The sequence below is a fragment of the Talpa europaea genome (assembly GCF_964194135.1).
Source record: "Talpa europaea genome assembly, chromosome: 15".
Lineage (NCBI taxonomy): Eukaryota > Metazoa > Chordata > Mammalia > Eulipotyphla > Talpidae > Talpa > Talpa europaea.
This window is the reverse complement of record NC_140083.1, coordinates 26,449,795-26,467,670: the sequence shown is the minus strand read 5'-3', so window position 1 is coordinate 26,467,670 and position 17,876 is coordinate 26,449,795. Positions and strand designations below refer to the sequence as shown.

General features: G+C 36.4%; 1 protein-coding gene across 10 annotated transcripts in view; it reads right to left on the bottom strand.

The window, feature by feature from the left end:
* Positions 1-17,876, bottom strand: part of PPFIA2 (PTPRF interacting protein alpha 2) — a gene marked incomplete at both ends in the record, with an annotated part of 353,793 nt that overhangs the window by 132,233 nt on the left and 203,684 nt on the right. For all 10 annotated transcript variants that reach the window (XM_084254528.1, XM_084254531.1, XM_084254532.1 and 7 more), the window contains one exon: positions 510-674. In XM_084254528.1, the coding sequence (XP_084110654.1) occupies positions 510-674 (165 nt within the window). The remainder of the gene's footprint in view (positions 1-509; positions 675-17,876) is intronic.

Sequence of the window (17,876 nt, the reverse complement as noted above, 5' to 3'; positions counted from 1 at the left end):
AATTCGAATGTTTGGTCCTCTGAACTGACTTAACTTCAGAATTCAGGTGAGATGGGCCTCCCTGGTGGCGCAAGGGGTTAAGCACAGTATAGTGAAGTAATCCGCAGCCTCTGCAGCATGAGTTTGATCCCTGGCTGGACAAGGAGCCACCCACATGGTGCAGCAGACCTCTCCTGTCTTGCCCGCTGCTCCCCTCAACAGTGTATTTCATTAAATGTGCCTGTTCTGCTCCCCACTCTGTCTTTGGTGAATCCTCTTACCCCCCATACCTCTGGCCTATACCCCAGTTCTATGCATAAATAAATAAATCTTTAAAAAAAAAGAATTCAGGTGAGTTATGGAGAATGATTAGGGAGTTGATGCTGATGACGAAAGTATAGTAAAGCTTGAATCTTTTGTCAGTATTATTTCTTTTATTCAGTACCGAAAGTTTATTTTATTTATAAAAAAATTTAGTTTATTGAGATCTAATTGACATACATTTTAATCACCCTTTCAGAATGCCATACCTTTTCATCCAAGGCCTTGTGGTGCTCGAATAAAGATTTCAGTGCCTTGAGAACCTCAACTTCACTGGAGACTCCTGAGGGGGACTGGGCTTGCCGTTTGACCACCGTCATTCTTAGTGACCTTTCATGTCTTGACACAAGGCACTCCAAATGCTCCAGTAACAGCTGTTGGGTTTAACAGAAAACACAATGATTTTATGACTACATGTCACTAATACTTATAAATGATTTCCACTTTGAATAGTCACAGGTTTACACAGTACATAACAATAATTGTCAGATTATATGGCAAGTAGTATAATGAGGCACAAACCTGAGCCTAAACCAGGATTCATGAAATACCTGAAAAGCGAATTACATTTTATCATCTAACAAATTAATGAATTAATATTTTCATTAGACCTTATGCATCTTTCAGAAATTTTAATAATGGCTGGGCCTCCCTGGTGGCCGAAGGGTTAAGTCTCAGCACTATCAATACATTGATCCACCAGGGAGCTAACCCACATATGGTGCAGCAGAACTCTCCAGTCTCACTAACTGCTCCCCTTAGCAGTGTATTTCAGTAAATCCGCCTGCTCTGTTTCCCACTTTGTCTCTGGTGAATCCTTTCACCTTCCACACCTCTGGCCTACACCCCAGTTCTTCTACACAAAAATAAATAGATACAATCTTTAAAAAAATAGAAAGTTTAATAATTTTGGTATGATTTAATAGAAACAAACACGGATAATATGTGTGTTCTAAGGCAACAATTATTAAAGAACTCTGTACATTGTATGATGGTTTTGTTGAGTATAGTTTTGAAAGTAAAACCTCATTTTATTTGTGCTTTTGTGAGTCTCTTAGATCTGAAAATTCAGAGCTTCCCAGCATTTGTCTGGGCTGTTGCATGGGGCAGCCCAGCAGCCAATAACATGTCACAAAACAAAGAGTGAGTTACGCTGTGTACATCAGGTAGGTTGCCATGAGAGAGGAGAAAGGAGGAACGTCAAGGGTTCATGAATATTCAGAAAAGACAAGATGATTGATCTGAAAGCTAAGCTCTACCATAAACAGTGCACCATGCTAATATACAAATGAAAAATACTGTCATAAATAAATGCTTGAAAAGAGAAACACCAAACAAAGAGTGATGAAAAGAATCCACAAGGCCAGCAGCGGCTCCCTGCTGGACAGAATGGGACAATCCCCAGCTAAAGGACTTTTCAATCTCATTAAACAAATGTGAGAAGAAAAAGTGGGAAAATGGTAAGTCCTTCTACCAAGGTTCACTCTCAAGGAGAAAACAAAAGCATTAAACATTATTCGAACAGGAAAGGCAAAGAAGAAATCATAAAGAGGGTGGTTGCTAATGACTACTCTGTTGGAGGCTTTTTTTTAAATTTAATTTAATTTTTTCACATTTTATTTAAATTTTATTTTTTATATTCCCCATACAATTACAACCCCCTTATTTTGACATCAAGCCCTCTTTTCCCCACCCCCCACCCCCCATAGAGTGTCTCTGGTTCATAGTTGTTAGTTGATTTTGATTTTCACTTTCTTATAGTTACTCTTTTTCCTGGTCCCTTATTTAAGTTTTCTAGATTCTTGCTATGAGTGAGACCATCCGGTATTTTTCTTTTTCTTTCTGGCTTATTTCTCTAAGCACGATCCCTTCTAGCTCCATCCATGTTGCTGCAAATTGCATGTGTTTATCTTTTCTGAATGCTGAGTAATATTCCATGGTGTATATACATGTGGTGTATACCACATCTTCTTGATCCAGTCATCTATTTTTGGGCATTTGGGTTGTTTCCAAAGCTTAGCTATTGTAAATAGTGCTGCTATAAACTTATGGGTGCAGTTGCTCTTTGGAATTGATTTTTCTGTGTCCTTTGGGTAAATACCTAGGAGTGGAATTGCTGGATCACATGGAAGCTCTATGTTTAGTATGTCCAGAAATCTCCACACAGCTCTCCATAGTGGTTGTACCAGTTTGCACTCCCACCAACAGTGCAGGGGAGTTCCTTTTTCTCTACAACCTCACCAACATTTGGTGTTGCTAGTTTTTTTAATATGTGCCATTCTCACTGGTGTAAGATGGTATCTCACAAACTCTTCCAAAAAATTGAGAAGGAAGGGATAATACCAAACACGTTCTATGAAGCCAACATTACACTAATACCAAAACCGAACAAGGACAACACAAAAAAAGAAAACTACAGGCCAATCTCGCTAATGAACACTGATGCAAAAATCCTCAATAAAATTTTAGCTATCAGAATCCAACAATGTATCCATAAGATAATTCACCATGATCAAGTAGGATTCATTCCAGGGACACAAGTATGGTTTAACATCCGAAAATCAATCAATGTTATCCAACACATCAACAAAAAGAAATATAAAAACCATATGATAGGGCCTCCCTGGTGGCGCAGTGGTTGAGCGCTGGGTTGAGAAGCTGCCTGCAGCCTCTGCAGCGCTGGTTTGATCTCCGGCTGATCCCGGGCCACCGGAGGAGGGTCCTACATGGTGCGCAGACCTCTCCTGCCGCCCGCTGCTCCCCTCAGCAGTGTACTTCGGTTCTTCTGCCTGTTCTGCTCCCTGCTCTGGCTCTGGTGAATTCTCTCACCCTCCTGCGCTTCTGACTGTACACAGTGCTTGTATAAATAAATAAATTAATTTAAAAAAATCACAATCCAATTAGTAAAAAAAAAAACAACAAAAAACACAAACATATGATAATATCAATAGATGCTGAGAAAGCTTACGACAAAGTGCAACACTCATTCATGACAAAAGCCCTGGAAATTCTTGGGATACAAGGAACATACCTCAACATCATAAAGGCCATCTATGACAAGCCAACAGCCAGTATCATTCTCAATGGTGAAAAGCTGAAAGCATTTCCATTAAGATCTAGAACAAGACAAGGATGTCCACTCTCACCACTGCTTTTCAATATAATACTGGAAGTCCTAGCCAGAGCAATAAGACAAGAGAAAGACATCCAAGGAATCCAAATAGGAAAAGAAGAAGTCAAACGATCACTATTTGCAGATGATATGATGATATACATAGAGAACCCCAAAAACTCCACAGAAAAACTAATTCAACTCATCAATCACTTTAGTAAAGTGGCAGGATACAAAATCAACACGCAAAAGTCAGTAGCCTTCCTATACACAAACAATAAATCTGAAGAAGTAGAAATCAAAAAAAAAATCCCTTTTATTATTGAAACAAAAAAAATCAAATACTTGGGAATAAATCTAACAAAAGAGGTAAAGGACCTATGCAAAGAAACCTGTTGGAGGCTTTTAAAATGAAAACGACCTAAATATGAAAGATTCAAGAGGCCAATGATCTTATGTTTCAAAAAAGACCCATGTAACATCCTGAACTGAAAGCCACCTTTTGCTGCCCATTCTTGGTATAAAGAAGAATCCTCATTTTCATTCTGCAAAACTTTTGGTGTTATTACCAAAGGGACTTTTCATGGAAATGAAGGTGAGTTCATCCAGGCTGCACTAGATTCTATGCTGAGATATGTTTCTTTTAAATGTTCCACTCGCTGGGTTTTCACCTTTGTTTTTACTTTAAAAAGGGAGTTTTACTGCTAAAAGCAAAGATACATGAAAATAAAATTTAAAATGCTGGGGTTACATTATTATCAGTTGGTATCTATGCAATGTAACACAGGAGTTACTGAAATCAAAGGTTAAAAGGAAGATATAAGATTTGGGGAAGAAATAAGTAAAGAAAGACAATTGTAATATTTAAGGGTTTTTTTTTTTTTTTTTCCTAAAGATTACACTGCAGGGCCTTCCTTGGTGGTGCAGCGGTTGAGCGCTGGGCTGCGAAGCTGCCCGCAGCCTCCGCAGCACCGGTTCGATCTCCAGCTGCCGGCGAAGGTCCCACATGGTACGCAGACCTCTCCTGTCTCGCCTGCTCCCCTCAGCAGTGCATTTCGTCGGTCTACCTGTTCTGTTCCCTGCTCTGGCTCTGGTGAATTCTCTCACCCTCCTGCGCTTCTGTCTGTACCCAGTGCTTGTATAAATAAATAAATAAATCTTTTTTTTTTTTTTTTTAAAGATTACACTGTAATGAAAATTTTTAGCTTTCTCTACCACTAGATTCAGAGTCACATATTAGGATCGCATATCTCACTGTTTATTAAACTAATTTGTCTACATTCATGATTACTAATTATGGTTCAAAGTATAAGAAAACTTTGTCATATTATTGGCAAAAGGAAGGTAAAATCTGAAATCCTAAGCATATGTAGATTAGTAGGTAGGGGTTATGTCTAAGGGTTTAAATAACATTAATTCATTTTGAAAGTGACTAATATTTTCATAGAATTTTCTTTTTATTTATCAATCTTGAATTATTTTGATGATATTCTACTTTAATTCTACAGATACATGTGCATATTGGTTAATGCAAACTGTTTGATATAGGTTATGGGGCTTTGCATGAACTTGACCCTGCCTATTTCTCCAACATCATCTAGTGTGAGTCTTTCTCTGCCAAAGTATGATCTAACCACACCAGCCTTTGGATATGCTACACTTTGCGTGGAATATTCTTCCTTTGACTCACTTGACCAGCTCTTTTTTATCCTTTCAGTTTCAGTTTAAAAACCACGGATTCAATGAAGTATTTGTTCTCTACTCCATGTGAAGTAGGTCTCTCCTCTTCCCATTCTCCATTTTATCTCCTTGTTTCATTTCTCCATAATATATGGAGATAGTTTTACTGAATTTAAAAATAGTTTTACTGAATTTTCTTTTTTTTTAAAGATTTATCTATTTATACAAGCACTGGGTACAGTCAGAGAGGCGCAGGAGGGTGAGAGAGAATTCACCAGAGCCAGAGCAGGGAGCAGAACAAGCAGAAGGACCCAAGCACACTGCTGAGGGGAGCAGCGGGCGGCAGGAGAGGTCTGCGGGCCATGTGGGACCCTCCTCCGGTGGCAGGGGACAGCCGGGGATTGAACCAGCGCTGCAGAGGCTGCGGGCAGTTTCACAACCCAGTGCTCAAACGCTGTGCCACCGGGGAGGCCTTGAATTTTCTTCTATTTCTCACGGGAATAAAGCTCCATGAATGTCAGGCACCGTAAATATCTTGATCTTCATGATCTTCTCTGTATTTGAGTGTTGGCTCTAACCCTAACAGTTACACCATGCAATACATATTTGTTGAATGAATAGAAAAAATGATAAATGAGGTACATTTTCCAGTGTGTTTTCTCACCTGTATCAAAGTTGAATCTATGGCCATGTTTAATTGGTGTTATTTCCTAAAAGCTTAAGTTAATCAACATTGTTATTCTCATTTGTTTTAGATAGATGATATGCTTACAAAGAATCATCTTAAAATGAAAACAATTTTTTTGAAATTAAAATTAAAACTGAAATCAGAATTTCTTGATTTGTGCAATAATTTAATAACTAATACTAACCAGCAATGTCAAGCATCTAATACGGCATGATACTGGATAGGATACAAAAATATATAAGATGCAACCTTCCCCTTCTGAGAATGAAATGCAATATAAATATGTAATAAGGCTACAAAAACATCTGAAATTAGAGACCAAAATCTCCTAAGCACACACTTAATTCTGGCAAGTTCCTCACATTTTTAAACCTACCTTCCCAGCATTGTAAAAAAACAACTACAGTTCTCAGTGTTTGCTGCCACATTGGTTCTACCAGCCATATACCTGTGTAAGAAGTGACTCACATGAAAAAGTTGTAAGTCACATAAGTTAGTTGGTGAAGTCATTCATTTTTCCCAGTGGGAGTTAGAAAAGGAATCATGATTTTAAACTGAAGATGAAAAATAATCTCTTTACCAACTTTGCAATAAGGTTCTGAAATTTGGTCCAGAAAGTTGATGCTACAGACTGTTTTTGCTAAGAAGTTCTTAATATTCATTTAGGGGAAAAAATTGCCGATTAAACCAGATAGAAAGTGATTCTGTTATATGCACCTAAGAGTGCAATGACACTCAGTCATCAGGCTATACCTGCTGCTATCTTTCCTTTTAATAGTTTTATCTGTCATGCCCTGGACCACTCTCCATCATTTCTTAAATATGTAACTAAGTCATCATTTTCTCCCAACACCAAGCAGCCATAATTCCTAGTGATTTCTTTTTTATTTATTAAGATGTTTTCTCCCTCATATTGATTCAAAATTTCTAGACCTTTGTACTGACATGGCCTCATTTCCACACTATTTCAGGAATACATGATCCTCATTTTACTATGGACCAAATTGTTATTAATACGTGCAACTCATTCAAAATTTCAGGGTTTTTTTTTTTCAGATAACTCACATATGATTACACTGTAGTTCAATTATTTAAATGCTCAATCTCTAAACCTTCAATCTCTACTTGTACCCTTAATCTATTCATCACAGGAATTTCGACTGTCTTTTACCATTCTCATGACACCAATTTATCCTTATCCTTCTTAAAACTCAGTTCAGCCTTTAATGACTTCTTTCAGGGTTCCCACAGGTTCTAGAATCTGACCATTTGCTACTATACCCACATTAGTTCTGAGTCCATAATCACCTGAACTATCATAATAGCTTCGTTCCTAGCTCTTCTGCTTTCATTCCATTAGGCTGTTGTCAAGACACTATTTAAATTACAATGAAAGTTAGGTCACATACTTTTGTTCAGATCCTCTATCTTTTCTCAGCTGGCTCAAATACAAGTTGAAGTTGTGACAAGTGCCATACAGATCTATACTGTCTCAAGACAACTCCTATTTTTCTTCTTCATTCAGTTCTATCTGCATTGACTTGTAGCTTTGCTGTGTTGTCTTTTAAAAAAAAAAATACCAGACACTCCTGCTCTCACATTAGGGCTGTTATGCTTGCTGCTTCTCTGCCTATAACATCCTCCTTTAGATATCTGCATGGCATCTCACTCCACCATCTCTTTCATCTTCTTACTCAAATCTCACCTTTCAGCCAAGTTTTCCTGGTTATCTCCACACTAAATATACCCTTTCTGACTTTATTTTTACATATCTATTAGCATTTGTACATATCTATTGTATTTATCTTGTTTACAGTCTGTCCCACCCAAAATAATATAAGGTCCATGAGGAAAGTTTTTCTTTTCTATCTTGTATATTGCTGTCATTTCAATGCCTAGAAGACTGACATATAATAGGTGTTCATAAATTTCTGTGGAATACATAAGTGAAAACTGATTAATATGTGTGATATAGCTGAGCTTGTAAGTAACAGCTCCTCAGACACATGAGAAACTGGGCTAGCTGACCTGGATACAGTTAACAAGGTAATAATTTGATTGACATCCAAAGAAGGGACATTGTCTTCCATAATACATGGGTGGTGAAATAGTTATTAGAATGAGCAACTGAATTCTTGTGAAATGGGGTGCCTCTGAAAATAAGGCTTTGATGGACCGAGTCATAGTTACAATAGGCTATTTCTGAAGGGCAGGAAGAATGTAAGGACAATTCGGAGAGTTGGATGCTTTGAACTGCAATGAAGAGTTTAAAGAAAGAAAATGACAAATGTAATGTAAGGTTTAAAATTGTAGGTCAAGACTCAGAGAACTCAGGAATTTCTATGACTGCTCATAATAGTCTTTTATGAGGATTCGAAACATAACAGAAAGAGATTGATCTACAAGTGGTCACCAAATTACAGTGTAAGATAAATTCATAGCCTAGCCAGGTGTCTTATGTAGAAGTCTTGGGACCACTCCTAAAATAAAAAAGGCACAACTTTTTGAATAAATATCCAAATATTAAATATTAAATATCCAGATATTTTATTAAGTATGTATTAAATATCCAAACAGGATATTTGTAAAGACTCAGAGAAGTCTTAGATTCCCTGGTATACCAAATCCCAGTAAGTCTCCCCATGTCTCTAATGAACTCCATCCTGTTTATCTTTGATGATCCTGTAATGACTTCACTTTAGCCTTCTGTTCCTCTTGTCCCACCCAAAATACCCCTTCTTGCCTCCGGACTTCTAATTAAAACACCAAGGGATGAATTGCAAAATTTAACTGAAGAAGAAAAGGTTTCCAAATCAGAAGACTTCTATGATTGTGCTAATTTGAAATCTCAGATATCTGGTATATGTAGAATTAGATAATAATGCTGAAAGAGGAAGGGAAAGCAAAAATTTTGGTCTGGTTAAATTGATCGTTGTGACTATATTTATCAGAGACTCTGGATTTAACTTTGAATCAAGCAGCTGGGGGGATTATAATTGCTTGCTCTATCGGTTAGCTAAAATAGAAACTCAGTGGTGGCCTAGATTAAGGACATTTATAGAGTAAGTAAAGGTGCAAACTCAGAAATTCTTAGGGCATAATGTAGGAAATGGAATCTGAAGATTTCTGGAGCTAATAATGGAGAAATTTTCCTAGCCCCTTTCTATTTCATGTGAGATGAAGATGACATTTACTTCACTCAGTCACTGAGAGCTTAGAATATACAAATTCCTCATAATAGCAGCTCTTTATAGACAAGGAATGAAAGTGATATATGCTGGTCCTAAAGTGGACTCTGATTTTTCTGTACATGATAGACTCCTGCAGTGGTAGAGGCTAAAATAATAATATATCATCACCTGAGGAAAGTATGTATACTTATGGTAATAGGTATAATACTTTGATCCCTGGGATCTTTGGTGAAGGTAACTGATGATAGTATCCCTAATAGGCCAGTAAGGATCAAATGTATTAATAAAATAATAATAGTAATAGTAAAAACTCTGTAGACTGAATCTTGAATTGAGTAGCCTGCATCTTGATCTTCTCCAAATCTCCAACCTGCATGATTTCACAGAAGGAGATTTCTTTAACTTTCAGGTGAGGCTGAATATGCTTAAGAAAAAAAATGTGTGATAATACTAGAAGTAGCTGCTATTATATATTGTTTTATTATATGTTGTGTGATGTATGATGTGTTGCTATGCTCTATTATTTTTCATATTATATTAAACAGTGACCAATATAATCTGATAGGAGCTGATTACTTTTTTCTACCCATCTGTGGTGATTTAAAAAAAAAATCAATTTCTGGGCCTCCCCTGGTGGCGCAGAGGTTGAGCGCTGGGCTGCGAGTCTGCCCGCAGCCTCTGCAGCGCCGGTTCATTCCCCAGCCACCGGTGAGGGTCCCACAAAAAAAAAAAAAAAAGACATTAAAAAAAATCAATTTCTTTGATATTCCTGTCACTGAGAAATGAAATCTTTGTTCTTTCTCCTTGAACTGATGTGTTTTTTGAACTGGGGTGGGTAGACATGGTGTGTGTGATATGTGATTGTCTGTCCAACACAGTATGATGGATGCCACCATTTGTGACTTTTGGACCTAAGTGCTAAAGGACAATGCAGTTTCATTTAATTCACTGGAACATCTGTTCTTATATTCCTGAGTCACAATATAAAAAAGGTTGACTACTCATTGTGTCAATGAGGCTGTGGAGATTCTTGAATGTAAGTACTAATTGAGCTTGCCTGCCCTTCAGCCTTTGCAGCCAGACATAAGAGTCAAGAAATTATCGCACAAGTTGACTTTTAGCTTCTAGATATTTGAGTAATCCCCTCTAAATTGTGTGTTAAGCAGGCCCATACAAGCTTGTAAGAACTGATAGTTAATTTTCAGGAACTTTGTGGATTAGTGGTTAAACAGTCATTATTAAAACATAAATCATAAAGCTTATGATTAAACACAGTATATTTTTAACACTCATTATGTATTCTTCTTATTTATTTCACTATAATCTCCTTCAGTTGCTTACTCTGACTGGTAGGAATACAATTTAATACATTACTACACATTTTTTTCCCCAAATCTGCATTCAGAGACATCATGCTAGTAGCTTGAAATCAGCTACAGTGGGAATAATTACACCAATGAAATTTGGCAAACATTATAGAATGGTAATTTTTTCTCCGATAAAAGAAATCATTTACCACCACATCACTGTGCCTCTCCATCAAGTCATCTCAGTTGAGAATCCAAACATCGTGGAGCAGAGAATGGCTATTACCAATGCACCCTTTTAAATCTCTGACCCACAGAATCTATGAGTAGAGTTAAATGTTGTTGTGCCTTTCAATTTTGGAGCAGTTTCTTATGAAGCAATAGATAATCAGAAAAGACACACCTAAAAGGACCTACAACCATTTAGCATGGAAATGATACTGAGGAAAAGAGAATACAAAAATCTCTTGGGTTTTAGCTCTGAGTCAAGACTAATTCCTCAGTAGCCACTATTGTAGAGACTTTCCATAATCTGGTGGACAAAATAATTCACCTGTGGCTATTAGCCTATTTTTCTAGCTACCACAATATTTTCTTAATAGGTGTAACTATGATCATGATTTCAGGAAGAGAAGTTTATTATTGACCTGACAAAATGGGCTTCTCATCATTAAAGTTGAACAGTTACCACTACAGTTTCATAGCCAAGTCTAACCTGAATGTCTAACCTGAAGACCACCTTCTACCTTTAAATAAGCAGATTGAATCAAATTCAATCCATCAAGGAGGGGCAGCTGTCTTTTCTCACTGCATTAGAAACTTTTTCTGAATATGTATTTGCCTTTCTCTATTGGCTATGCTTCTACCAGGAACTACCATTTTACTAGATAATTGCTTGTAGTCATGCTATCATATACAATATTAGGTCCAGGAATCAAGGTTTAATACTGGAATTTATATTTGCCAACTAGGACATTGTGACCAGTTGTAGAAAAGAAAACCTTTCTGTTGTTTTGTATTGGTATATTTTTTATTCCACGTTGCATATATTTATTCTAATTAGCATTCAAAACAGTCAATAGATTATAGAATATTAAGATGGACATGAATTTTCATAAGGACAGGGCTGTACACACTGAAAATCCCTACATATGTAGTTGAATGAAGTAAGCAGAGATTATGGGCCTTCTTATTTGATTCAAGTAGATACTAGTTTTATCTAAGAAGTACCTGTTGTATGGTTGGGTGGATACATGTAAGTATTGTTACTGTTTAGAATTTTAATACGGAAAGGTATATGATAAAAGTTGGATTGTAATAGAGGCTTGCCATTCATGGCTTCCCCAAATCATTCGAATATACCTTTATATTTCAATAGCTCCCCATATTCTGAATGCCATCTTCACAATGTAAGATCCAAAACAGATTTCTCAGGTGTGCTTACCACTAGGTGGCAGACATGTGACTCACACAGTCAACCAGATCCACTGGCACTGGGAGATTCTGAGGGGATCCAGAAGGGGAAACAAACTGGGCATGGGCAGGAAAGGGGCCTATTTTACTGGTGCAGGTGGTGGCAGAGGTTATGTTTCTGGGACTGAGGGTGTAAGAAAAACTTACAAGGTTAAGAAATGTGGCCCTAGAAATTGGGCCTGGAACCTCAGTTTAGAGATTTTTTTATATGGTTTAATTAATGTCTTCTTGATTAAAGCAATGATGTCATAATTTGTACAATTAGGAACTCATATTTATATATAGATGTACAAAAATGAGATAAAATGTGTGCTTATTAATATAAAAGACTCCTTAAAGGCTCAACAATTTAACTTATCCCGAACACTCTTCAATACCTAATATCTATGAAAATATTCTAAATAAAATATGCTTAATACTTATTGAATTGTATCTAGTCTAGATAACATGGTCAAAAAAAATCTAGCATGTGTCTATGACTTTTAAGCTTACAAATAAAAGAATAAAATATACTCAAGAGAAAATTTATCTGAGATGCTAACAATGTACTAATATACATCTTTGTTGGAACCACAACTATGATATTTAATACATCTTGCACTCCATTTGGTATACTCAAAGGATTATAGGGACTATGTGACTGACCACTAATTCTATGTTGGAATTAACTTTAAAATGACCATAAATGTGTACACACACACACATATCATATCACATATACATCCACATATTGCATCACTGGAAATTTTTGAACTATGCTTCTTAAACAATACATTTTCCTACTGAATTTGAATTCAACATAACATCATGTACAATTATTTTTAATACACATGGCATTCTAGTTGAAATACATTATGCTCTGTAGACCCATTTCACTGCTGTAATGTGGTCATATAACACAAGATTAACTTCTGAAAATGAAAACCTTTAACTGGTAGTTTTCATGCTCCTCTACTCAATATTCCTTACTCTCAAAATCTGTTTTAGAATATCCTAAATTTTGATGAACATGTTTGAGCTCTACACTGAAACAGCTTTTGTGGGACATAGCTCTTATTTCATATTGCATTTATCCTATCTTATCATAGCACTTTCATAAATATAGATGCATGCACTCATGCACACACAAGCATACATGTGTCTGCTCTCAACTGCTAGAGTTTTTCTTTGCTGAATTAGACTTGTACTATCTACACATCAAGTAAATATGTTTGGAGTAATATTACTAACTGTGTAGACAGAGGTTTATCAAGAACGGGAAATTTTTCTTTAGTAATGGCAGGTGTCTGAATGTATTTGAGCATTTATTGATTTAATTTCCCTGGATAAAAATGAAAGTAAGGTCATGGTAAGCAGTATTTCAAATTAAATCCTTAATACAAATTAAATTAAATTAAGTGTCTTAGTTTATGACCCATGAGATGAAATTATTTTTAATTTTCCTTTACTCTTCATTCATTCGGTTAAAACTTAAGACATGGTAAATTTTAGTAGTCAATTTGAGAGAGTTAAAGTAATGGAAGGACTAAGGTTTTTTCTATAAATATTACTTGCCTATGGTTAGAGGAGTTTTAGGAGAAACACATTTTTGTTTTAGTTTTTTCACTCATTTTTGTCATTCTCTTCCTACACTGGTCAGTGTAGAAATGTTGAACAATAAACGTTGTTTGAATGTTTTTATAAATACCCATTATGATTTCTGAAAAACTATTTTTGAACAATCATGAATTATTTTAGAATAATTTTATTTGGTAGCTGAATTTAAGAGCAACTCTAGTGATTACTTTGATTTCTTTCATGCGCTCATTTCTGATCTGCAGGACAGGTGCTTCTGTCATAACAAAGCAATAAACAACCACAACTTTCAGCTCTGACATCAGAATAAATAAATACCCAGTACCTTGCTTTTCCATACATTTGATACAAAATAAATTATATAACATATTAGGATTGAATTACATTAAAAAATAAACAGCTCTTCCTAAACCATCACATACGATTGGTGAGAGACAAAGGAATATGATTTCGTCAATACTGATTCCCTGGGTATGTCTCTTATAAGCCATGTGTGACTGGAGGGAAATTATTGTGTTAGTTTTCCCATCAGTTCAATAGAGATAATGAAATTGCAGTAAAAGCAAAGTGAGATAAACATGTAAAACATTTAGAAAAACATTTTATATTAGTGTTAGCTGTTATACTATTGTCATTATTATTACTTGATATATTAGATATATCTTTCTATTTGGGAGAAGGTATAATTAAGTTAAACAGCATATAGGAGGTATGGCCCTTGCTGATTTTTTTTTTTTTGGCTGATACTCAAAATTAACACAAATAACTCTATTCATTGTGAGTTTTCTTTGTAAATTGTTTGTGTATGTGTTATTTATCTCAATTCATGTGCATATGTTAACTACTCGTGGATAGAGTCACAAGTTTATAAGAATCTTGGAAATTGAGACAGTCAATTCTACCTGAAAATTGCTCACAACCTAACACCAATTAGATTTTCTTTAGATGTGAAAGGAAATACTAACTTGTTGCTTTCTCTCCATTACCAATATGTAGGTGTTTATAGCAAGAATAAAAACATAATATATAGAAGGAGAAACTATTAGATAAATCTGTAAAAACTGTTGTATTTAGAAACATTTAATAAGGGTTTTTTTTTTATTTTATTTTTATATTCCCCATACAATTGCAACCCCCCCTTTCTGATCCCAATCCCTCCCCTCCCGCCCCCCACCCCCCAAAAAGTGTCTCTGTTTCATAGTTTTTTGTTGATTCTGATTTTCACTTTCTTATAGTTATTCATTTTCCTGGTCCCTTATTTAAGTTTTCTAGATTCCTGCTATCAGTGAGACCATCCGGTATTTTTCTTTTTCTTTTTGGCTTATTTCGCTGAGCATGATCCCTTCCAGCGCCATCCATGTTGCTGCAAATTGCATGTGCTTATCTTTTTTGAATGCTGAGTAATATTCCATGGTGTATTTTCATTTCTGAATATTTGTTTGGATAGTGGGGGGGGGGAGAGATACATGGTTATATAAGACATTGTTATATAATCAATACTTTACATAAGAAAGGTTTCATAAATCTGTTTTCCTGGACATGATCAACAACAAAAATCTTTCCTATCACTGCTTTAAGGAAAGAAGATAAATGTTTCCTACATTCAATCACGTTTTCAGCACAGCTATTATTCATATCTAAAATTAAAGTTTCCAGAGTCCTCCCTGGTGGCACAGGCAGTTGAGCACAGCGCTGTGAAGCTGTCCGAAGCCTCTGCAGCACCAGTTCAATCCCCGCAGGCCTCAGAACAGCCCACATGGCGAGCAGACCTCTCCAGTCTCACCCGCTGCTCCCCTCAGCAGTGTATTTCGTCAGTCTGCCTGTTCTGTTCCTGGCTCTGTCTCTGGTGAATCCTCTCACCCTCCCGCACATCTGACCTGTACCCCGGCTCTTGTATAAATAAAAAAAAAATAAAATCTTTAAAAAAAAAATAAAGCTTCCATTTTTGTTGTCCTAATGGAACTTAGTATTTGTATTTTTCGGGCCTCCCCGGTGGCTCAGCAATTGAGCGCTGGGCTGTGAAGCTGCCCACAGCCTCTGCAGCACCAGTTCCATCCCTGGCCGCCGGCGAGGGTCCCACATGGCGTGCAGACCTCTCCTGCTGTGCCTGCTGCTCTCCTCAGCAGTATATTTTGTCAGTCTGCCTGTTCTGCTCCCCGCTCTGGCTCTGGTGAATTCTCTCACCCTCCTGCACTTCTGACTATACCCAGTGCTTGTATAAATAAATAAATAAATCTTTAAAAAAAATTGTATTTTTCCCACTTTGATTTCTGAATAGGTATTTCAAGTATAGCATGCTTAACTTCCTTTATTATCCAAGGCTTTTTATGGGGTAAGAATCATAGGTAATGCTGAGCCTCATGATGAAAATTATGTGGGTGTGGTCATCAAATCTGCTAGTTCTCTGAAATTAGTCAGAAACAAGTAGAAAAGACACACTCCTGTCTGACTCTAAAGCAATAATCCTCTAGGCTGTAGTAAATCTTTCTTTATGGACCTAATAAGTAATCACACCGATGGTCTCAAGGCCAGGGTCACAAAATCCAGAGTTAGACTGTCTTAGCTTTCAAATCCCTTCTCTGCTATTTACTAACTATGTGATTTCTGGCAAGTTATCTACTGTTTTCTGAGCTCAGTTGCTTCAACTGTGAAATAGGGAAAATTATAACATCTCCCTCACAGGAGTCCAGAAAGGACTAAAGGGCTGTAGAAGGAGCAGCTGTGCAAGGAATAGTAAATGTGTAGCTATTAAAAGACTTTCTGGGATGTTTTAAAAATAGAAGACCAGTTGAAAAAAAAAAAAAAAAAACAGTTGGTTTTTCCTTGATTCTCAGCTTCCTACTTCTGTGTTATATGAGGAATGTAACTCTAAAACAGTAACATATGTGGAACATAGTGAACCACCCAAAATGGAGGAATTAAAACAAAAACAATCATTTAGATTGTGAGATCAAATTAATAGGTACCGGAGGGAAAATGGGAAGAGATTGGTAAATTGAGTAAAAAGATGCAACTGTATGGTGAAGGATTAAAACTGGTCTTTCAGTGTTGAATTTGATGTAGTGTACATATATGAATTTTAAATGATGCACATCAGAAACACAGAATGTTACATTCAATGTTACTCAAATTATAAAAAGAAAGAAAGTAACCTAAAACAAAATAGTGAAATAGGACAAAATAAACCTCAGGGCATAAAATTGAACTTTAAATTTTCATGGGAAAATAGTATAAATTAAAAAAAAAAAGAGTAGGAAAAAATATAGAAAGGCAGAAACAGAAAGAATTTCTTTTTTTTTTTTTTTAATTTATTTATTCATTCATACAAGCACTGGGTACAGTCAGAAGCGCGGGAAGGTGAGAGAATTCACCAGAGCCAGAGCAGGGAGCAGAGCAGGCAGACTGACCAAGTACATTGCTGAGGGGAGCAGCGGGCAGCAGGAGAGGTCTGCGCACCATGTGGGCGGCAGGAGAGGTCTGTGCACCATGTGGGACACTCGCCTGGAGGCCGGGGATCGAACCGGCGCTGCAGAGGCTGCGGGCAGTGTCGCAACCCAGCGCTCAACTGCTGCGCCACTGGAGAGGCCCAACAATTTCTGACACAAATACGATCTAAACTGTCCTTGTGTCCACTTTGAGGTACCAGACAATGTGACCAGCTCTTAAAAGTCTCATTGAAAACCATGTCCTTGTACATGGTCTGAATTCTCTCTATCATAAAATAAGACCATGAGGAAGAAGGCGACAAACTTAGTATGACTGCATAAAAGTGTTGCAAGGTATAAGCTTAATGGTATAAGCTTAGTGTTTAAGGTATAAGCTTAATGTTTGTGGGGCTGTGATTTTTACATTATTCCCTCCTACCAAGCATAGTAAATACATTATTAACTAACATTACCTTATTTTTCAATGCTCATCTGCTACAATAATAACAGATAAAGTAATTTTTACCTACCTCATCTGAAATTGAAATGTATCTACACAAAAATGTTTTTCTCTACATTCTTTTTTAGCGAACTGCTTTCAATAAGGGGGAATATGATAATATATATATTTTATGAAATTTTTAGACATTTTCCTCTGAAGTAGAAAATGTAGTTTTTTGGTACAAATTCTAAACTTTAATGTTACATGGCATGTCGTGGGATTGTATGATATATTGGATTCCAAGAGCACAATACTGTAATTCTATCAGTTTCATAAAGTAAGTATGACAATCTTTTAAAATGGGAAAAAAAAAAAAGTATGCCTCTTTTAATTAGGAGAGTTCTGTTCTAGTTTTTTTATATTTCAACACTTTCTTTTTAAAATAAATATTTTGCTGGAGTGAGATGAGGACCAATGCAGTCCACTCCTACACAGCACCCCATAATCAAACTCATACTCCAATCTCTCCTCCATTGCTGATCTCCAGGCTTTGATATTACCCCTTCATCCCAACACAACAGTTTGAACATTTGAAATTCACTTTTGAAACTCAGCCCTTCTTTATAAAGTTGAATAAAGCAAAGGTCACAATGGATAAGCACATTTTCTAAGACAACATAGTG